The 22006-nt window shown below is 48.4% G+C and overlaps 2 protein-coding genes across 2 annotated transcripts; one reads left to right on the top strand and one right to left on the bottom strand.

Annotated features, from left to right (window-relative positions):
- The first annotated feature begins 1288 nt into the window (after positions 1-1288).
- tm9sf4 (transmembrane 9 superfamily protein member 4) lies at positions 1289-10481 on the top strand. Its single transcript, XM_084679131.1, has 18 exons — positions 1289-1418; positions 2659-2766; positions 2917-3016; positions 3183-3339; positions 3685-3838; positions 4689-4812; positions 4891-5009; positions 5142-5253; positions 5347-5417; positions 5524-5656; positions 5784-5865; positions 7268-7343; positions 7873-7956; positions 8547-8722; positions 8826-8889; positions 9116-9235; positions 9426-9515; positions 9642-10481. The coding sequence occupies exons 1-18, from the start codon at positions 1401-1403 to the stop codon at positions 9789-9791; spliced, it is 1938 nt and encodes a 645-aa protein (XP_084535257.1). The 5' UTR covers positions 1289-1400; the 3' UTR covers positions 9792-10481.
- A 4732-nt stretch (positions 10482-15213) lies between these two features.
- Positions 15214-21958, bottom strand: LOC146252713 (isocitrate dehydrogenase [NAD] subunit gamma, mitochondrial-like). The gene is made up of 11 exons (XM_084680123.1): positions 21870-21958; positions 21028-21075; positions 19687-19784; positions 19441-19556; positions 18687-18747; positions 17598-17730; positions 17096-17229; positions 16882-16984; positions 16608-16754; positions 16208-16363; positions 15214-15797 (listed from the first exon to the last, which is right to left on the bottom strand). The coding sequence occupies exons 1-11, from the start codon at positions 21951-21953 to the stop codon at positions 15696-15698; spliced, it is 1182 nt and encodes a 393-aa protein (XP_084536249.1). The 5' UTR covers positions 21954-21958; the 3' UTR covers positions 15214-15695.
- Positions 21959-22006: the final 48 nt, after the last annotated feature.

Raw genomic sequence — 22006 nt, forward strand, 5'->3', positions numbered from 1 at the left:
GGTTCACTAATCTGTTTTTGTGCTTAACTAAGCGACACTGGTTATTACGCTTGTGTTATTCAGGGCTCTCAAGTTTTGTAAAAAGTCTGGCGTTTAATGGTATGCTGTCAACGTTTGGGCAGAGCCTGTTTAAGGATAGCCTTGCCACTCCCTATTAAGCCCCATTGTACCGAATTTGGTTGCAGTTCCATCAGAGTTCCACTGGGTGTGATCGCGAGCGAGTGCATGTTGAATGGGAGTCTATGGAGCTAAACGGCTAAATTTGTCTCTTTTGCCTGATTGCCGTTGAGAAATCTCCGATTTGATTGTAGTTTTTGCATGTTCAACATGGATTATATGTCGAAAGTTGAATGAACGAGTACTTATGTCCTTTTGATTTCTTACAGGGTGAGTCGTTGTGGCCTATAACACTCTAGCATTCTGCTAATGAATGCTGATTGGTTAGTGAAGGACTGATACGACCAGAGCTCTTGCTTGATGGCATCCGAAGCGGAATCAGAATTTCAGAGCATTAGCAACATTAGCAACAACATCAGCTAGCCAAAACTCTTTCTAGCATGTGTATTGACAGGGAGAGCCTAACCTGTCAGCTGTGTTGTCGATGCCCTGAGAGAAAAAAGTAAGTGACCAGAGCTTGCCATAAAGCAGTAGCTCTGGTCGTACGATGTGTATGACGTCAATTACATTTTCAAAAGCTTTTTAGAACAGAAAGGCGACTTTAAAAAAATCAAACAGCCAGCAGTGTGTCTTTTTTTTGCCTTCCCTTTAGAATTCAGAATTTGAATTACTAGACAAAAAATTATATCCTGAGAAAAGTGGATTTTGAGGGGTACCGCTCCATAGACCTCCATTCATTCTGCACTCGCTCGTTAGCGCCCTCACATGGAACTCCAACCAGTTCAGAACCCGGAAGTTTCCCGGGAGTGGCAGTTCTCTCTATATTAGACATTCTCTGGTTTGGGTAATGATTCCGCCCGACAGCGGAGTGCTGATGATGTTTTCTGATTGGCATTTAACCCTGTCTAACTCTAGACAACTATTATCTCAGAATGCCTGCGACTCGTCCATTAATTGTATATAGAGGACACAAATAACCCTGAACATATGGGCAGATTTAATCACAAATGTATTATAAATAAATAAATAAATATATAACTGACGATTAATGATATTACTGAGACGTGGTTGCCAGGTAAGTTTCACTCGATACAAGGCTCAAGGGTTCTTTATCGAATCCGCGTAAATCTTTGCATAAAGTTCAGAAGGAAAAGGCAGTACGACCTTAGACCAACAATAACAACATAAAATACCAGAGCAACACATTGATCTGATGTGTTGACATACCGGTTCTGAGAGGAAGTACTTGAACGAACTGGCAACCCTGTACACGTGTATTCAAGATGGCAGCCGCTGCTATGGTAGGTGCAAAATAATGAAACTGTGGTCATGTAAACCATACTCGATTTGCCTTTTTACGCATTAATGTGACTTTTGTGTTACGTAAATGTCACAAAATACGTACATGTTATCAAGTACAATAAAGAAGAGGTACTTTAATTGCATGTCTTTCTGTTTCTGGTGACGATAATAGGCAGTTAACGATGCTCTAGCTACCGTAAAGAGCTAACGTCGTTAGCCAGTTCCCAGCTGTTTCAGCTTGAGAAGATACAATCACGCTACATAGTTGGCTGGCTAGCGCATAGCGTTTAAAGACGATGTAAGCATGTGGCTTGCCAGTCTAGTACCATCGACCATTTAGTTCACACTGAGCATCCGCGTTTCTCCATGTTGTCATAAACTAAATGTGCTGCATTTTAGCGTTAATCCTGCTGGCTAGTAACTAGCTAGCTGGCATTCATTGATGGCTATCCCAGTATGGCTGACTAACTTGCTTGTTAGCTAGCTATGCTAATCTTATCTGTACACGTCGCAAGTCTAGCTAGCTATCTCTTCCAAATCGATTTCCGCATTTGTGTAGGTATTAGTAGATACCCACAAATCGTGGGCAGATTAGAAGGTTAACAGTTAAAAAGATTAGTAATACAACCTAGGTTCTCATTAGAACTTATCAGAGCCAAGTTACACCAAACTAGCCAGCCATTTCGCTTTCACATTTCTTAGCAGACAAACACTAACTAGCAAGCTAGCTAACAAACGTGCTAAAACCACCGTCTTTACGTAGTAAACTAGCTTCTAACGGTCTTCGTTTTAAACCCGTGCCACAGCAGAGATCGCTCACGGGAAGAATTGACATGTCGTTGTTAATAACGGTCAATAAACTCGTCATAGCATGCGAATCGAGCTAGTAAACCACCGTCAGAGTTTACAGTTGATATCCTTCTCATATTTGTCTCGCTGAAGTTGCCTTTAAAGCCTTCTCCAGCGTAGCACTGACACCTGTCTGCTGGCGCAGTGCGCGGATATCATAAGGACAAAAGGTTCGGTAAACACAGGCTTTCCCTGGCAAGTCTGTGGCAGTTAGGATTTCGTCTGGGGACCTCTGACGGGTTTGTAAACGGGACCGTTTATAAACACTGCTTTAGCTATGCCGGCCAACAGCTAGCTCATCTATGGCACGGGTGGGCATTTATACCAGGGAGTGAGTTTAACCAATTCAACTCGGTTACTTGTGTGTGTCTGTGTGTGTCTGCCTCTCAGGAGACATGGGGCCTGCTCCTTGTATGTGTGTTTCCGGTGGCCCAGACCTTCTACGTGCCTGGTGTCGCCCCCATGAACTTCCACCAGGGCAGCGCCGTGGAAATCAAGGTAGCGGAACGTAGGCCGAGTTTGCAGCGTGGTTACACCTGCATAGACACGTCTGTGTGGGACGTATTAAAGTGTAACTAGGCTGAGTGGAAACCAGAGAGCTGCTGATCTTAGTCTGCGCTGCCCCCCCCCCCCCCCCCCCCCCCTCAGGCTGTGAAGCTGACCAGCTCTAGGACCCAACTGCCCTATGAGTACTACTCCCTGCCCTTCTGTCAGCCTGCTAAGGTGGTCTACAAGGCTGAGAACCTGGGTAAGTGCATCTGGGGTGTGTGTGTGTATGTGTAATGGACGTGCAAAAGCCCTGGTATGGCTCCCATAGATTTAACTACTACAAGAGATCTAATGTGTGTGTCTGTTGTTCCGTGTGTTTATGCGCATGCATGCATATGTTTCCATATGTTCGTGTGTGTGCGCAGGGGAGGTACTGCGAGGGGACCGCATCGTGAACACGCCCTACTCTGTGCTGATGAATCAGGACAGGAAGTGTGAGGAGGTGTGCTCCAAGTTCACGCTCAGCCTGATGCAGAGCAAGCTGGTGGCCGAGCGCATCCAGGAGGAGTACTACATCCACCTGTAAGCCTGCTCCTCCTAGTCCTGCTCCTCCTAGTCCTGCTCCTCCTAGTCCTGCTCCTCCTAGTCCTGCTCCTCCTAGTCCTGCTCCTCCTAGTCCTGCTCCTCCTAGTCCTGCTCCTCCTAGTCCTGCTCCTCCTAGTCCTGCTCCTCCTAGTCCTGCTCCTCCACCCTGCTCCTCCACCCTGCTCCTCCTAGTCCTGCTCCTCCTAGTCCTGCTCCTCCTGGTCCTGCTCCTCCTAGTCCCCTGCTCCTTTTCCCCCCTACCTCTCCTCTTTCCCAGTTTTACCAGTAGATCAGTACATTATTGATCCCTGTTTAAACACGCACACAAACCACACACACCAGGATTGCAGACAACCTTCCGGTGGCCACGCGTCTGGAGTTCTACCCCAGCAGAGAGGGGGGGGCCGGCGGGCTGGAGGAGGAGCACAGGAAGGACGCGGTCAAGGATGTTCAGTTTGAACATGGCTATAGACTGGGATTCTCTGACAACGGCAAGGTACGGACCAGACAAACCACACAGACTAGATATAGACGAGACAAACTAGGTATGGACCAGACAGACTAGGTATGGACCACACAGACTAGATATGGACCAGACAGACTAGGTATGGACCAGACAGACTAGGTATGGACCACACAGACTAGATATGGACCAGACAGACTAGGTATGGATCAGACAGACTAGGTATGGACCAGACAGACTAGGTATGGACCAGACAGACTAGGTATGGACCAGACAGACTAGGTATGGATCAGACAGACTAGGTATGGATCAGACAGACTAGGTATGGACCAGACAGACTAGCTATGGACCAGACAGACTAGGTATGGACCAGACAGACTAGGTATGGACCAGACAGACTAGGTATGGATCAGACAGACTAGGTATGGACCAGACAGACTACGTATGGACCAGACAGACTAGGTATGGACCAGACAGACTAGGTATGGACCAGACAGACTAGGTATGGACCAGACAGACTAGGTATGGACCAGACAGACTAGGTATGGATCAGACAGACTAGGTATGGACCAGACAGACTAGGTATGGACCAGACAGACTAGGTATGGACCAGACAGACTAGGTATGGATCAGACAGACTAGGTATGGACCAGACAGACTAGGTATGGACCAGACAGACTAGGTATGGACCAGACAGCCTTGGAACCCTCCTGTGTTGTGATGATGCTGTTGTCTCATCCTTGATATGTTGAACCTAGGAGGAGCCTAACCTGCTGCTGGAGATCAAAGCTGGAGCTGGGTAGTACTGTAGCTCCTTTATCTTACCTTCTCTACCTCCTCTCCTCTCTACCTCCTCCCCCCCTCCTTTCCTTATCCCCTCCAGTTCTACCTCCACAACCACCTCTCCTTCATCCTCTACTTCCACAAGGAGAAGCTGGAGGAGGAAGAAGATCATAACTACCGTGTGGTGCGCTTTGAGGTGGTTCCTCAAAGCGTGAAGGTGGAAGGTAGGTGGGCATCTATCATCCACTTCCTGTGTGTTCATCCTGACTTCCTGTGTGTTCATCCTGACTTCCTGTGTTTAGACCTGAAGGCTGATGGAAAGGGGGCGTGTACTCTTCCGGAGGCCGGTGGCTCCGCCCCCCAGGAGATAGACCCCTCCCAGGAGAACCATGTCCTTTTCACCTACTCTGTCCACTGGGAGGTAAGAGGGGGGGGCACGTCCTGTGCGTTTGTGTGTTTGAATTGATATTTGCTGTGTGTAAGAGTTGATTAATGCTCGTGTATGTCCATGTATAAGTTAGCATGTGTCCTTCATCTGTGTGTGTGTGTCCAGGAGAGCCAGGTAAAGTGGGCTTCTCGCTGGGACACCTACCTCACCATGAGTGATGTTCAGATCCACTGGTTCTCCATCGTCAACTCTGTAGTGGTGGTGTTCTTCCTCTCCGGTAGGCACTGTGTGCGTGTGGTGTGTGTTCTCTACTCACTTGAGCCTTGTATCACTGTTATAATCACGTTTGTGTGTGTGTGTGTGTACCTAGGGATTCTCAGTATGATCATCATCAGAACCTTGAGGAAGGACATCGCCAACTACAACAGAGAGGACGACATAGTAAGAACACACACACCACCCATACACACAAACCCCCCCCACACACACACACACACCACACACACACAGCGTGAGGGATGTTCTAAAGTGTGTGGTGTGTGTTCAGGAGGACACCATGGAGGAGTCTGGCTGGAAGAACGTCCATGGAGACGTGTTCCGCCCCCCACGCTATCCCATGGTGCTTAGCTCCCTGCTGGGGTCTGGCATCCAGCTGTTCTGCATGATCCTCATCGTCATCTGTGAGACCTCACACACACACCTCACACACACTTCACACTTCACACACACTGTCTTACACCTGCTACCTCCAGCCATGTGTTGATTCCAGTTCTGTGTGTGTGTTCGCGCATTTTTGTCCATCTGTAGTCGTGGCGATGTTGGGAATGTTGTCACCGTCCAGCAGAGGGGCTTTGATGACCACTTCCTGTTTCCTCTTCATGTTCATGGGGTGAGTAGATAATGCACTCCTCACACTAGGGGTGGAACAGTACACTGAAGTCAAGGTTCGCTTCATACCGCGGTTCAGGCATCACGGTTCGCTTCATACCGTGGTTCAGGCATCACGGTTCGCTTCATACCGCGGTACAGACATCACGGTTCGCTCCATACCGCGGTACAGACATCACGGTTCGCTCCATACCGCGGTACAGACATTACGGTTCGCTTCATACCTCGGTTCAGACATCACGGTTTGCTTCATACCGCGGTTCAGACGTCACGGTTCGCTTCATACCGCGGTTCAGACATCACGGTTCGGTACGAGTTTGGTACAAAGGAGGGAAAAGCAGAACAAACCAGGTTCCTCTATGAATACGGGCGCATTGAAGATAACATGTCAATTCCGATTGCGTCAGTGATTTTTTTGGGCTCTATTAGTATGTGTAGGCTGGTTGAGCACTGTAGGGAGGAGAAGTTGGATTAAGCTTACAATGTAGCTGGTGTAATGACGTTAGCTGCGCAAATGTCCAGTAATATCTTGATTTTAATTGGTCTATGTTTGATACGTAATGTAGAACGTAGGACAGCAGAGTTACTTTTCAACGTATATGTTGAAGAATACAGGATCGAAGTGTGCAAGTGAGTTTTTCGATTGTCGTCCGCAGTGAACGGAACCTAACCCTTTTGTATTTGATTATGTGTAACTGCTACATTTGTCATTGTAAAGTCTAAACAATTGGAATAACACACATATTGCATATATAAATCACAAATACAAATACAAGTTTATTAAATAAAATGATTTGATAAAAATGTTTACGTTTGAATTTTGGCAGGTAGGCAGTGCCTAACTTACCTACCCAGACTGCACGTCACTGCCCTCAACTGCTGAACAACGCTGAGACACAGTGCTTGTCTTATCCACCACTCTCTCGCCTGTACTGCTGGAACTGAATGGGAAACCAAAGTTTTACAAAACATGCAATCTTAAAAAGGGTGGCGGGTCCTCTGTCTCTCGTGGGTCGCCACTACTCACCATCCTCATCCTTAGTGCTGCTAGCTCTGACTCAGGCGACGCCAATCAGAGCTTCAGAGCTACAGACTAGGTGTCCCTAAAGAACACGAGTATCTAACAGTAGTTCTGCATTACAGTTATTAATTTGCAAGCAAGTTTTATTTATTTTTATACCGTGTATTCTCTGTGTAATTTCATGCACCGAACCGTGACACCCGTACCGTACGGTTCAGTACCAATACATGTATTGTTCCAACCCTTCCTCAGACACACACACACAGTAACCTAGCTTCTGTAGAGAGTTAAACACTCAGAACCATATGGTCTGGAAGAGCATATAGTGTGTCTGCTGGTGCTTGGGGGGTAATGGTGTGTGTGTGTGTGTGTGTGTGCGCAGGGTGTTTGGGGGCTACTTCGCTGGGAGGCTGTATCGCACGTTGAAGGGCCATCGCTGGAGGAAAGGAGCTTTTTGTGTGAGTACAGGAACATAAACACTGAACGCTCTACCCTGACCCCTCTACCCTGACCTGTGACCCCTCTACCCTGACCTGTGACCCCTCTACCCTGACCTGTGACCCCTCTACCCTGACCTGTGACCCCTCTACCCTGACCTGTGACCCCTCTACCCTGACCTGTGACCCCTCTACTCTGACCTGTGACCCCTCTACCCTGACCTGTGACCCCTCTACTCTGACCTGTGACCTCTCTACCCTGACCTGTGACTCCTCTACTTTGACCTGTGACCTCTCTACCCTGACCTGTGACCCCTCTACCCTGACCTGTGACCCCTCTACCCTGACCTGTGACCCCTCTACTCTGACCTGTGACCCCTCTACCCTGACCTGTGACCCCTCTACCCTGACCTGTGACCCCTCTACCCTGACCTGTGACCCCTCTACCCTGACCTGTGACCCCTCTACTCTGACCTGTGACCCCTCTACCCTGACCTGTGACCCCTCTACTCTGACCTCTCCACCTTACCATGTTGTGTGTGTGTTCCAGACGGCAACCCTGTATCCTGCAGTAGTATTTGGAATCTGCTTCATTCTCAACTGTTTCATCTGGGGAGAGCATTCCTCAGGAGCGGTGAGCTGAACAACTTCAAGTGCTAGAAGGTTAGGGTTAGATGGAAGTTAGGTGTTGAGGCTAGGGGAAACACACACCTCACACATTCCTCACACACACACAGGCTTCGACGTAGGGTTCAGGTTAGGTGTTGAGGTTAGGGGAAACACGCATCACACCTCACACACAAACCTCACACACACACCTCACACACACACCACTGTCCATTCAGAAGCCTGATGGCCCTTGCAAAGAAGCTGTAGTCCAGTCTGCGTGAGCAAGACCAAATGCTTTGGTAGCACCTGTCAGAAGGCAACAGGGTCTAAAGACTGAAGTCTCTTAGGATCCTGCCGGCTTTCCTGAGGCAACGTGTGGTATAGGTGTCCTGTAGGGCAGGGAGCTTCCTGCCGATGATGAACTCAGCAGAACGGACTACACCACGTACGGCCTTGTGGTCCCTGTCTGTGCAGCTCCCATACCACACTGTAATGCAATCAGTCAGAATGCTCTCTATAGTGCATCTGTAAAAGTTAGTGAGGATGACTGTGTCCATGCCAAACTTCTTCAGTCTCAGGGTCAGGGTATAATGCCTGTGTCTGTGTGTGTCCCAGGTTCCCTTCACCACCATGCTGGCCCTGTTGTGTATGTGGTTTGGTATCTCCATGCCTCTTGTCTATCTGGGATACTACTTCGGCTTCCGCAAGCAACCCTATGACAACCCTGTACGGACCAATCAGATCCCTCGACAGGTCCCAGAGCAGCGCTGGTACATGAACAAGTTTGTGGGGTGAGTCATCAGCCCTTCACCACGCTGCTTTCAAAGGGCTCAGCCAATCACCATGCAGCCCTTTGGAAGCCTAACCAATCACCACGCTATGTTTGCTCTGCAGCATCCTGATGGCAGGGATCCTACCCTTCGGAGCCATGTTCATAGAGCTGTTCTTCATCTTCAGTGTGAGTACCACCCTGCTGCATTCCTCTTCCTCTCCTCCTCTTTCTCTCCTCCTCTTCCAAGGTTTTCTTTCTGGGTTTTAGGGTTAGAAGGACATCTAGGGTTGGCCTTAAGAGTGAGGGATATCGTTTTGGGGTTAAGATTAGGAGCTAGGATTGGGCGTAGATTACAGATTACAGGTTTCAGGTTATGTTTTTGGGTTAAAGACTGTGTGGTCGCTCCCTGCAGGCCATCTGGGAGAACCAGTTCTACTACCTGTTTGGGTTCCTGTTCCTGGTGTTCATCATCCTGGTGGTGTCCTGCTCTCAGATCAGCATCGTCATGGTCTACTTCCAGCTCTGCGCTGAGGTACACACACACCACACACACTCACACCCTGTACGTGGTGTGTACATGGTGTGTACGTGGTGTGGTGTGTACGTGGTGTGGTGTGTATGTGGTGTGTATGTGGTGTGTATGTGGTGTGTATGTGGTGTGTATGTGGTGTGTATGTGGTGTGTATGTGGTGTGTTCATGGTGTGTACATGGTGTGTTCCAGGATTACCGGTGGTGGTGGAGAACGTTCCTGGTATCGGGAGGCTCCGCCTTCTACGTCCTTGTTTACGCTGTCTTCTACTTTGTCAACAAGGTAAACAGCAGCTCCTGCTCTCAGAACACCTGCCTCTTATGAAGAAACCACACACACACTACACATAAACTAGACGTGTGTAATAGTTTCCTAAGCCAGTGTATAATCTGTGTGTGTGCTCCCCAGCTGGACATCGTGGAGGTGGTCCCCTCCCTGCTGTACCTGGGCTACACGGCTCTGATGGTCCTGTCCTTCTGGCTGCTGACAGGCACCATGGGCTTCTACGCAGCCTACGTGTTCATCCGCCGTATCTACGCCGCCGTCAAGATCGACTGACTCTCTCTGTCAGCTCTATTTAAGTTTTTTTATTTTATGTTTGGTTTATTTTGTATTCTTTATTGTCCAACGAGCACTGACGCGTGTGTGTGTGTGTGTGTGCGTGCGTGTGTGTGTGTGCATGTGTGGAAAGCTTAAGGTGTGGTTCTGGTGCAAAAATAGAACTGCTAGAGGGTGGTGCCTCTGGTTCCTCGCTCTTTCTCTCTCCATCCCTCTTTCAGCCTCCATCTCTGCCTCTCTCCTTGCTTCCCTCCCTCCCCCCTTCTGTCTCCCTCCTCCCATCAGCAGGGACAGAGGCTCAGATCACTATCAGCCTCTTCCCTCCAACACCACGCGGGCCAAAGTGTGTTAGTGTGCGTGTTACTGTGTTGTGTGTGTGTGTGTGTGTGTGTGTGTGTGTGAGTTGGACCAGAGGAGGCGTCTCCTCCAGCAGACATGAACTCTGACCCTGAAGATGTTTTACTTATTTTGCACAAAATCTTTCTTGTCTTGTATTTCTGTCTGTATCTCCTCTCTTTCTATCTCTCTGTCTCTGTTTCCTAACTGAATCTTTTGGATGATGTTTATGACCAGTGTAAAGGTGAAGGGTCAGGTTTGGATGCAGTGTCAGAGGTTGAGCTCATGGAAGTTATGCCTGAGGAGTTCTACATTGTACCATGAAATGATATTAAAATGTTCTGTTATTTTTTACTGCTGTCTCTTGTGGTGACTTCATGACTGTGTCAAGTTCTGTCCTGTGGTGACTTCATGACTTTGTCAGGTTCTGTGTCCTGTGGTGACTTCATGACTGTCAGGTTCTGTGTCCTGTGGTGACTTCATGACTGTGTCAGGTTCTGTCCTGTGGTGACTTCATGACTGTGTCAGGTTCTTCGTCCTGTGGTGACTTCATGACTGTGTCAGGTTCTGTCCTGTGGTGACTTCATGACTGTGTCAGGTTTTGTCCTGTGGTGACTTCATGACTGTGTCAGGTTCTGTCCTGTGGTGACTTCATGACTGTGTCAGGTTCTTCGTCCTGTGGTGACTTCATGACTGTGTCAGGTTCTCTGTCCTGTGGTGACTTCATAACTGTCAGGTTTTGTCCTGTGGTGACTTCATGACTGTCAAGTTCTGTCCTGTGGTGACTTCATGACTGTGTCAAGTTCTGTCCTGTGGTGACTTCATGACTGTGTCAAGTTCTGTCCTGTGGTGACTTCATGACTGTGTCAAGTTCTGTCCTGTGGTGACTTCATGACTGTGTCAAGTTCTGTCCTGTGGTGACTTCATGACTGTGTCAAGTTCTGTCCTGTGGTGACTTCATGACTGTGTCAGGTTCTGTCCTGTGGTGACTTCATGACTGTGTCAAGTTCTGTCCTGTGGTGACTTCATGACTGTGTCAGGTTCTGTCCTGTGGTGACTTCATGACTGTGTCAAGTTCTGTCCTGTGGTGACTTCATGACTGTGTCAAGTTCTGTCCTGTGGTGACTTCATGACTTTGTCAGGTTCTGTGTCCTGTGGTGACTTCATGACTGTCAGGTTCTGTGTCCTGTGGTGACTTCATGACTGTCAGGTTCTGTGTCCTGTGGTGACTTCATGAATGTGTCAGGTTCTGTCCTGTGGTGACTTCATGACTGTCAGGTTCTGTGTCCTGTGGTGACTTCATGACTGTCAGGTTCTGTGTCCTGTGGTGACTTCATGACTGTTGCAGGTTCTGTCCTGTGGTGACTTCATGACTGTGTCAGGTTCTGTCCTGTGGTGACTTCATGACTGTGTCAGGTTCTGTCCTGTGGTGACTTCATGACTGTGTCAGGTTCTTCGTCCTGTGGTGACTTCATGACTGTGTCAGGTTCTCTGTCCTGTGGTGACTTCATAACTGTCAGGTTCTGTGTCCTGTGGTGACTTCATGACTGTGTCAGGTTCTGTCCTGTGGTGACTTCATGACTGTGTCAAGTTCTGTCCTGTGGTGACTTCATGACTGTGTCAGGTTCTGTCCTGTGGTGACTTCATGACTGTGTCAAGTTCTGTCCTGTGGTGACTTCATGACTGTGTCAAGTTCTGTCCTGTGGTGACTTCATGACTTTGTCAGGTTCTGTGTCCTGTGGTGACTTCATAACTGTCAGGTTCTGTCCTGTGGTGACTTCATGACTGTGTCAGGTTCTGTCCTGTGGTGACTTCATGACTGTGTCAAGTTCTGTCCTGTGGTGACTTCATGACTGTGTCAAGTTCTGTCCTGTGGTGACTTCATGACTGTGTCAAGTTCTGTCCTGTGGTGACTTCATAACTGTCAGGTTCTGTCCTGTGGTGACTTCATGACTGTGTCAAGTTTTGTCCTGTGGTGACTTCATGACTGTCAGGTTCTGTGTCCTGTGGTGACTTCATGACTGTGTCAAGTTCTGTCCTGTGGTGACTTATTGACTGTGTCAAGTTCTGTCCTGTGGTGACTTCATGACTGTGTCAGGTTCTGTCCTGTGGTGACTTCATGACTGTGTCAAGTTCTGTCCTGTGGTGACTTCATGACTGTGTCAGGTTCTGTCCTGTGGTGACTTCATGACTGTGTCAAGTTCTGTCCTGTGGTGACTTCATGACTGTGTCAAGTTCTGTCCTGTGGTGACTTCATGACTTTGTCAGGTTCTGTGTCCTGTGGTGACTTCATGACTGTCAGGTTCTGTGTCCTGTGGTGACTTCATGACTGTCAGGTTCTGTGTCCTGTGGTGACTTCATGAATGTGTCAGGTTCTGTCCTGTGGTGACTTCATGACTGTCAGGTTCTGTGTCCTGTGGTGACTTCATGACTGTCAGGTTCTGTGTCCTGTGGTGACTTCATGACTGTTGCAGGTTCTGTCCTGTGGTGACTTCATGACTGTGTCAGGTTCTGTCCTGTGGTGACTTCATGACTGTGTCAGGTTCTGTCCTGTGGTGACTTCATGACTGTGTCAGGTTCTTCGTCCTGTGGTGACTTCATGACTGTGTCAGGTTCTCTGTCCTGTGGTGACTTCATAACTGTCAGGTTCTGTGTCCTGTGGTGACTTCATGACTGTGTCAGGTTCTGTCCTGTGGTGACTTCATGACTGTGTCAAGTTCTGTCCTGTGGTGACTTCATGACTGTGTCAGGTTCTGTCCTGTGGTGACTTCATGACTGTGTCAAGTTCTGTCCTGTGGTGACTTCATGACTGTGTCAAGTTCTGTCCTGTGGTGACTTCATGACTTTGTCAGGTTCTGTGTCCTGTGGTGACTTCATAACTGTCAGGTTCTGTCCTGTGGTGACTTCATGACTGTGTCAGGTTCTGTCCTGTGGTGACTTCATGACTGTGTCAAGTTCTGTCCTGTGGTGACTTCATGACTGTGTCAAGTTCTGTCCTGTGGTGACTTCATGACTGTGTCAAGTTCTGTCCTGTGGTGACTTCATAACTGTCAGGTTCTGTCCTGTGGTGACTTCATGACTGTGTCAAGTTTTGTCCTGTGGTGACTTCATGACTGTCAGGTTCTGTGTCCTGTGGTGACTTCATGACTGTGTCAAGTTCTGTCCTGTGGTGACTTATTGACTGTGTCAAGTTCTGTCCTGTGGTGACTTCATGACTGTGTCAGGTTCTGTCCTGTGGTGACTTCATGACTGTGTCAAGTTCTGTCCTGTGGTGACTTCATGACTGTGTCAGGTTCTGTCCTGTGGTGACTTCATGACTGTGTCAAGTTCTGTCCTGTGGTGACTTCATGACTGTGTCAAGTTCTGTCCTGTGGTGACTTCATGACTGTGTCAAGTTCTGTCCTGTGGTGACTTCATGACTGTGTCAAGTTCTGTCCTGTGGTGACTTCATGACTGTGTCAGGTTCTGTCCTGTGGTGACTTCATGACTGTCAGGTTCTGTGTCCTGTGGTGACTTCATGACTGTCAGGTTCTGTGTCCTGTGGTGACTTCATGACTGTTGCAGGTTCTGTCCTGTGGTGACTTCATGACTGTCAGGTTCTGTGTCCTGTGGTGACTTCATGACTGTCAGGTTCTTCGTCCTGTGGTGACTTCATGACTGTGTCAGGTTCTCTGTCCTGTGGTGACTTCATGACTGTGTCAGGTTCTGTGTCCTGTGGTGACTTCATGACTGTGTCAGGTTCTGTCCTGTGGTGACTTCATGACTGTGTCAAGTTTTGTCCTGTGGTGACTTCATGACTGTGTCAAGTTCTGTCCTGTGGTGACTTCATGACTGTGTCAGGTTCTGTCCTGTGGTGACTTCATGACTGTTTGTGCGGTCCTCCACGCAAACTCTGACCCATGTGTAGGCATACGCACATTTTTCAGACAGTGGGAATTGGTGACCCAGATGACCGTACTGTAGAAAGTAAATGTGGGAAGAACGATTAGGCTACTCGTAATATTTATTTATATATTTTGTTTTCCTCGCACACGTTTTTTTCACTCCATTTCATCATTTTCATGAAGATTACATCCAGCAGTGTTATTTGATCGATAATTGTTCCATAAACACCTTTTAAAATCCGAAATTTCAAAGCTGTCTGTCTCACCATCAGATTGTCCACTACGGGAGTGTAGGAGGGGGAGATGGCCGACTGCATGGAATACAGGATAACATCACATATCCTACCTTTAGATTACTGCAGAACACAGTGTATGACTAAATATATTTATTTAATACTGTGCATTTATCATCATATGTCAAAAACTGGAAATACAGTCGTTAAGCTCCCGTGCAATCGCTACACTCTCCACTCACATCTTCGTTATCAGTCCAAACTCTAATACTGTTCATAACAAAACCGGCATGAAGTAACGTGTGTTTACAGATACACTTTTGTTTTCAAATTGTTACCTCTCATTGTTTTTTTATTTATTGGTGATCTCGCTGCTGTGGCCACCGAATAGGTCTAATGTGTTTTTTCGCTCCTCCACCTCGCCTACAGGTATTTCAATGTCAGTGTCTGAGAAGTTGTACCATTTTGTTCTTTTCCCTCCTGACGCCATGACTCGTCTCGATGGAACCAGGGCATGACATTTGGTGAGTTCGACATGGACTGACTTCATGCAGCGCCGCAGCCGGCTGCAGGTGGCTGACTTGAAACAGTGAATTCTGGTTCGACTTACCCCCAAATCTGAACTCTGGGTAAACATACAATACCCTTATCTTGGGGCTGAGGACTAAGAAGAGGGGGGGTTTGGTTATTAAGGAGATACTGTGTGACAAAGATTATAGGTGGAGACCAAGGTCTGGTGACCATTTGCTTGACACTTATGTGAAGGAGCTTTTGCAACATCAGGAGATCCTGTTGTTGTGTTTCAATCAGGGTTGATATCATAATCACGCACGCACACACGCCAGGTCTATGCAAGGGAGCCAATGAAAGAAGAGCCATGGGACATTTGCAGGCCTTTGTTTTAACCAATGACAGTCAAGAGAGGGTCTGTTTAAATAGGTAGCTAGCACAACATGCTAGCAGACAAACTTTGTAGCACAATGAACAGTTCATGTAATTTATTTTGTATTTTTCTCTATCAAACCGTATTAGAATAATCAATCTCATACATCAGTACAGACATAAGTATAAAGAGAGTATTAATACCTTGTGTGAAACTATACATTGCATAGTCATGGATACAATCAGAAGGAAAACACCTTGACATACACATCTGTAGGGTATGATGGTGTGTGTGCGCACTTGAGTGTGTGTGTGTGTGTGTTACATGTTCAATGTGAGTGTGTGTGACTGTGTGTTAGATGCTCTGTGTGTGTGTGTGTGTGTGTGTGAGAGTGTGTGTTAGATGCTCTGTGTGTGTGTGTGTGTGTGAGAGTGTGTGTTAGATGCTGTGTGTGTGTGTGTGTGAGAGTGTGTGTTAGATGCTCTGTGTGTGTGTGTGTGTGTGTGTGTGTGTGAGAGTGTGTGTTAGATGCTCTGTGTGTGTGTGTGTGTGTGTGTGAGAGTGTGTGTTAGATGCTCTGTGTGAGGGGCCCAGTGCTCTGGATCGCTGTCATGATAGACTGGAGCACATCAGAGGTGGAGCCCTGTCCACCTAGATCTGCAGTGTGGAGCTGTGGGAGGGAGGGAGGAGGGGAGGGAGGAGAGGAGGGAGGAGGGGAGGGGGGAGGGAGGGAGGAGGGGAGGGGAGGGGAGGGGAGGGGAGGGGAGGGGAGGGGAGGGGAGGGGAGGGGAGGGGAGGGGAGGGGAGGGGAGGGGAGGGGAGGGGAGGGGAGGGGAGGGAGGAGAAGAGGGAGGAGGGGAGGGAGGGAGGAGGGGAGGGGGGAGGGGAGGGAGGAGGGGAGGGGGGAAGAGGAGAAGAGAAAGAAGTATTCATTTTATAGAATCACACGAACAGTTTAGATAAATATGTGAACATGAATATTAAGTGTCAGGTTAGAATAATAAAGTATAAACATGATGAAAACTCTGTGTGTGTGTGTGTGTGTGTGTGTGTGTGAGTGTGTGAGTGAGAGGGAGTTACCCGGGTCTCTGTCAGGGTGGAGATCACCGCTCTGCGAATCATGGAGGCGTAGGCGTGCAGCCGGAGGTGGTCCAGCAGCAGGCAGGAAGCCAGCAGCATGGCTGTGGGGTTGGCCAAGTTGCGCTTCGCTATGCTCTTACCTGTGTTCCTCGTGCCCTGCCACACACATAATAACACACACATTTACACACTTGATAACACACACACTCACATAATAACACACACATATACACACTTAATAACACACACACTCACATAATAACACAGTGTTTTTGTCAGATTCTGGGACAGAGTATTTTTAGATATAGCCTCTAACACAGGTATAACATCTAGGTATAACATGTAGATATAACATCTAACCCAGGCATAACATGTAGATATAACATGTATAACTCCTCACCGTCTCAAACACAGCATAGTTCTCTCCGTAGTTGGCCCCTGGGACGAGGCCCGGCCCCCCCACCAGCCCCGCACACACGTTGCTCACCACGTTGCCATAGAGGTTAGGCATCACCATGACGTCAAACTGCTGGGGCTTGGACACCATCTGGAACAGCAGGAAGTTTTGCTTTGCTCTGGGTGTCAGGAAATGGATGCACACCTCACACACGCTGGGGTTGGATGCACACACACCTTGAGCTCCGTTAACATGTTGTGAAGGCTGCCATGGTTACCTGCATGGTGGTGTTGTCGACGATCATACTGTCAAAGGTGATGTCAGGGTAACCGGCGGCAACCTCCTTGCAACACTGCAGGAAGAGACCGTCCCCCAACTTCCTGCTCCGTGAAAGAAGATGCCCACACACACACACACACAAACACACACACACACACATGATGACGGATGCACACACACACACAAATTATGAAGGATGTACACACACTCACATAATGTTGGCCTTGTGCACGGCTGTGACCCTGTGGCGACCTTTCTCCCGCGCCAGCCGGAAGGCGTAGTCAGCAATCCTCAGAGACCTGGTCCTGGTGATAATCTTCAGACACTCCACCACCCCAGGAACACTCTGGAGAGAGAGGGGAGAGAGAGAGGTCACCACCCCAGGAACACTCTGGAGAGAGAGGGGAGAGAGAGAGGTCACCACCCCAGGAACACTCTGGAGAGAGAGGGGAGAGAGAGAGGTCACCACCCCAGGAACACTCTGGAGAGAGAGGGGAGAGAGAGAGGTCACCACCCCAGGAACACTCTGGAGAGAGAGGGGAGAGAGAGAGGTCACCACCCCAGGAACACTCTGGAGAGAGAGGGGAGAGAGAGAGGTCACCACCCCAGGGAAGGGGGAGTTTACTTTAGGAACAGACCATCATCTCACTTTACAATTGTATTAAAATGCTCCCCCTCACACACTTAGTCACACACACACACACACTCACACACCTCGTGCTCCAGGCTGCTGTACTCTCCCTCCGTGTTCTCTCTTATGATGATGATGTCGATGTTCTTGTGTCGAGAACGCACTCCGGGCAGAGACTGGCAGTGCATCATGTTAGCATACAGGTCCAGAGAGGTCCTGCGGGGGGGAAAGGCATCACATTAGCATACAAGTAGGAGGAGAGAGCAGAGAGGAGAGGAGAGGAGGAGAGAGCAGAGAGGAGAGGAGAGGAGGAGAGAGCAGAGAGGAGAGGAGAGGAGGAGAGAGCAGAGAGGGGAGGAGAGAGGAGAGGAGAGGAGAGGAGAGGAGGAGAGAGCAGAGAGGAGAGGAGAGGAGAGGAGGAGGAGGAGAGAGCAGAGAGGAGAGGAGAGGAGAGGAGAGGAGGAGAGAGCAGAGAGGAGAGGAGGAGAGGAGAGGAGGAGGAGAGAGCAGAGAGGAGAGGAGGAGGAGGAGGAGAGAGCAGAGAGGAGAGGAGGAGAGGAGAGGAGGAGGAGAGAGCATAGAGGAGAGGAGGAGAAGAGAGCATAGAGGAGAGGAGGAGGAGAGAGGAGGATAGAGGAGAAGAGAGGAGGAGAGAGCAGAGAGGAGAGGAGGAGGAGGAGGAGAGAGCAGAGAGGAGAGGAGGAGGAGAGGAGGAGGAGAGAGCAGAGAGGAGAGGAGGAGGAGAGAGCAGAGAGGAGAGGAGGAGGAGAGAGGAGGAGAGAGGAGGAGGAGGAGGAGAGAGCAAAGAGGAGAGGAGGAGGAGGAGGAGAGAGCAGAGAGGAGAGGAGAGGAGGAGGAGGAGGAGAGAGCAGAGAGGAGAGGATGAGGAGAGAGGAGGAGAGAGGAGGAGAGAGGAGGAGGAGGAGAGAGCAGAGAGGAGAGGAGGAGGAGAGAGCAGAGAGGAGAGGAGGAGGAGGAGAGCAGAGAGGAGAGGAGGAGGAGGAGAGAGCAGAGAGGAGAAGAGGAGGAGAGAGCAGAGAGGAGAGAGCAGAGAAGAGAGGAGAGAGGAGAGAGGAGAGAGGAGGGAGGAGGAGGAGGAGGAGGAGGAGGAGGAGGAGGAGGAGGAGGAGGAGGAGGAGGAGGAGGAGGAGGAGGAGGAGAGGAGATCAGACCTCAGGAGGTTGTTCCTAGACTTGTAGGAGGGAGGAAGGCTGTGGTTGGTCTCAATATTCCCTGAGAAGAGATGAAAGCTTCACATCAGCCTTTCAAACATGCTGACCTGTTCATGTCATACTGTACATTACGTTCATTTAGCAAACACAAACAGGTGTTTGAGTTGAGTTATGAGTTAGAGAAGGTAGGTGTTTGAGTTGAGTTATGAGTTAGAGAAGGTAGGTGTTTGAGTTGAGTTATGAGTTAGAGAAGGTAGGTGTTTGAGTTAGAGAAGGAAGGTGTTTGAGTTGAGTTATGAGTTACAGAAGGTAGGTGTTTGAGTTGAGTTATGAGTTAGAGAAGGTAGATGTTTGAGTTGAGTTATGAGTTACAGAAGGTAGGTGTTTGAGTTGAGTTATGAGTTACAGAAGGTAGGTGTTTGAGTTGAGTTATGAGTTAAAGAAGGTAGATGTTTGAGTTGAGTTATGAGTTAGAGAAGGTAGGTGTTTGAGTTGAGTTATGAGTTAGAGAAGGTAGGTGTTTGAGTTAGAGAAGGAAGGTGTTTGAGTTGAGTTATGAGTTACAGAAGGTAGGTGTTTGAGTTGAGTTATGAGTTAGAGAAGGTAGGTTATTGAGTTGAGTTATGAGTTACAGAAGGTAGGTGTTTGAGTTGAGTTATGAGTTACAGAAGGTAGGTGTTTGAGTTGAGTTATGAGTTACAGAAGGTAGGTGTTTGAGTTGAGTTATGAGTTACAGAAGGTAGGTGTTTGGAACCTTTGAGCGCCACCCCGTTACGTCTGATGGCGGTGATGGCAGCGTTGATGTCGTCCTCTGAGGTCATGGAGGAGTCCACGTTCACCACCTCAAAATCCACTGGGACACAGCAGAACCTGGGGACAGGCAGGGGTGTGTGTGTGTGTATGTATGTGTGTGTGTATGTGTGTGTGTATGTGTGTGTGTATGTGTGTGTATATGTGTGTGTGTATGTGTGTGTATATGTGTGTTTGTGTGTGTGTGTACCTGAACAGCTCTTGTACATGGTTGAGCAGCTCTGGTCCAATCCCATCTCCAGGGATTAGAGTCACCATGTGTCTCCCTCCATACCGTGCAGGAGGAGGCTACACACACATCAACATCGTTAGAATGCCAATCCCATTCCTGGACTGCAACATGATTCCCCACAATCTAACCCACGCTACATAACCAAAAGAAACTGACTGTTTATGAGTGTGTGTGAGAGAGAGACATAGAGAGAGAGAGAGAGAGAGAGAGAGAGAGAGAGAGAGAGAGAGAGAGAGAGAGAGAGAGAGAGAGAGAGAGAGAGAGAGAGAGAGAGAGAGAGAGAGAGAGAGAGAGAGAGAGAGAGAGAGAGAGAGAGAGTGGTAATCACTATGGCCAGATGATGAGTTCATGGTGGAGAAACTGTGTGTGTGTGTGTGTGTAAGTGTGTGTAAGTGTGTGTAAGTGTGTTTAAGTGTGTGTGGGGGAGGTACTCACTATGGCCTGGTAGTTCAGAGGGGAGAGGGGAGGTCAAAGAGGAAATAACAGGGTTAGTTGGTGCAGGAGCCTCCCCCCTCCCATCTCACCCCACCCCTCCTTCCCCCTCATCCCATCTCCCCCCTCCTACCCCCACCTCAGCCCCTCCTCCCCCATCCAATCTCCCTCCACCATCCCCCCATCCCATTTTAACTCACCCTCTCTCACCCTCTCACCCCAACCTCTAGCCTCCTCCCATGCCCTACCCCCTTCCATCCACCCTCCTCCTAGCCCCCTTCCTCACCCCCCACCCCCTCCTCTTCATGGGTGACACACTGGGGCAGACATGCAGGGAAGGTCTCAGGGCAGTGGGTCTGGAGGAGATGGCAGACAGATGGCAACTTAGCAGTCAGTGACTGCATTGTGCTTTAGTTGGGATGTAATTGGTGCACTGTAGTTGATATTATTAGTGTTCATTGTGCCTGGTAGCTGAGATGTTACTTTACACTGTGCCTGGTAGCTGAGATGTTACTTTACACTGTGTCTGGTAGCTGAGATGTTACTTTACACTGTGCCTGGTAGCTGAGATGTTACTTTACACTGTGCCTGGTAGCTGAGATGTTACTTTACACTGTGTCTGGTAGCTGATATGTTACTTTACACTGTGGTAACTTTTGAAACTGTGCACTTTTGTTCTGTAATCTCCTGCTGTACTTCTTGTTAGCACTATTTAACCCTTGTGTTATCTTCAGGTCATTGTGACCCATCAGTCATTGTGACCCACCATTGTATTGCGACAACTTTACCGCACACAAAAACAAAGTGAAGCATTTTCTTCACAAGGGTAAAAGGGTCAAGTGTGATGTTGGTGTTGCGGAGTCTCACAGTGTAGCTGGACTTCTCTCTCCTACCACCGGCAGACGTCACCAGCACCTGCACATGGAGACAAGAACAGGAAACGTCACTTTGACATCATCACGCGATCCCTGACCCTAACCATGTTCAAACTATCATTTTATATTTTTGAAAGGTTAAAAAAATATATATAAATAAAGTTTGCATCATTGATGAGTACTTTAGTACTCTAATGTACTCTATTGTACTCTGCTTACAACAATGACTCCATCTTGTGTCCGTAACGTTTATACAGAACTGAACAGCACGAAGGCGCTACATTCCAGTGCTAAAGGGGATATTCAACAACAACATTTCCTGTTATGAATCAGTCTATCTAGATCCCATTAATTAATTTGCTACCATAAAGTTATTTAAATAACTCTTACCTAAACTCTGAAATAGATTAGAAGTTAATTGTCTATCCAGTATGGACATTATTGTTCGGCCTCACCTTCCATTATAAACATCACATACACACACAAGACATTATAGCCTCCATTCATGAAATTCATCCTCCATTTATGAAATACATTCTACATTGATTCTGTACATTCTAAAACCTAAACCGGATTCAACATTCACTCACCTCGTGCTAGCAAACTGACAATGTCACCGTGGTGCTGAAAGGACAGCGACACACGCCGACTGTCCACTGATCTGAACTCCATTGAGCTAGGCAATCTAGCTAGGCTAAATTCGTGTTACCTCGTAATCAGCTTACTAGCTTCAATAAACGATATGCTACAACTAACTCTAAAAAAAGATCTGTAAAATATGTCAAAGCTTTGGAGAAGATGAAAACGACTATTAAAGGAATTGAAAGCGCTTACGTTCGTATTGCGGCCATTGGCCACTAATCTGGCCCAAAAAGGCTTTAGGACTCTGGACAGGGACAACACCGACCGGCCCGTCATCTTGAATCGGAATGTTTCAACTCTCCCTTAACGGAAGGCTGCGCGCGCAGAGT

The sequence above is a fragment of the Hypomesus nipponensis genome, chromosome 18 (assembly GCF_054491055.1).
Source record: "Hypomesus nipponensis isolate SF chromosome 18, ASM5449105v1, whole genome shotgun sequence".
Lineage (NCBI taxonomy): Eukaryota > Metazoa > Chordata > Actinopteri > Osmeriformes > Osmeridae > Hypomesus > Hypomesus nipponensis.

Coding starts and splice junctions, on each gene's coding strand:
- LOC146252713 (XM_084680123.1), bottom strand. CDS start 21,953: ATGACGGGCCGGTCGGTGTTGTCCCTGTCCAGAGTCCTAAAGCCTTTT. Junction 17,731..18,686: donor TCTAGGAACAACCTCCTGAG/GTCTGATCTCCT, acceptor TCCCCCCCGCAG/GACCTCTCTGGACCTGTATG. Junction 16,985..17,095: donor GTGCACAAGGCCAACATTAT/GTGAGTGTGTGT, acceptor TTCACGGAGCAG/GAAGTTGGGGGACGGTCTCT.
- tm9sf4 (XM_084679131.1), top strand. Junction 7,344..7,872: donor GGAGGAAAGGAGCTTTTTGT/GTGAGTACAGGA, acceptor TGTGTGTTCCAG/ACGGCAACCCTGTATCCTGC. Junction 8,723..8,825: donor TACATGAACAAGTTTGTGGG/GTGAGTCATCAG, acceptor TTTGCTCTGCAG/CATCCTGATGGCAGGGATCC.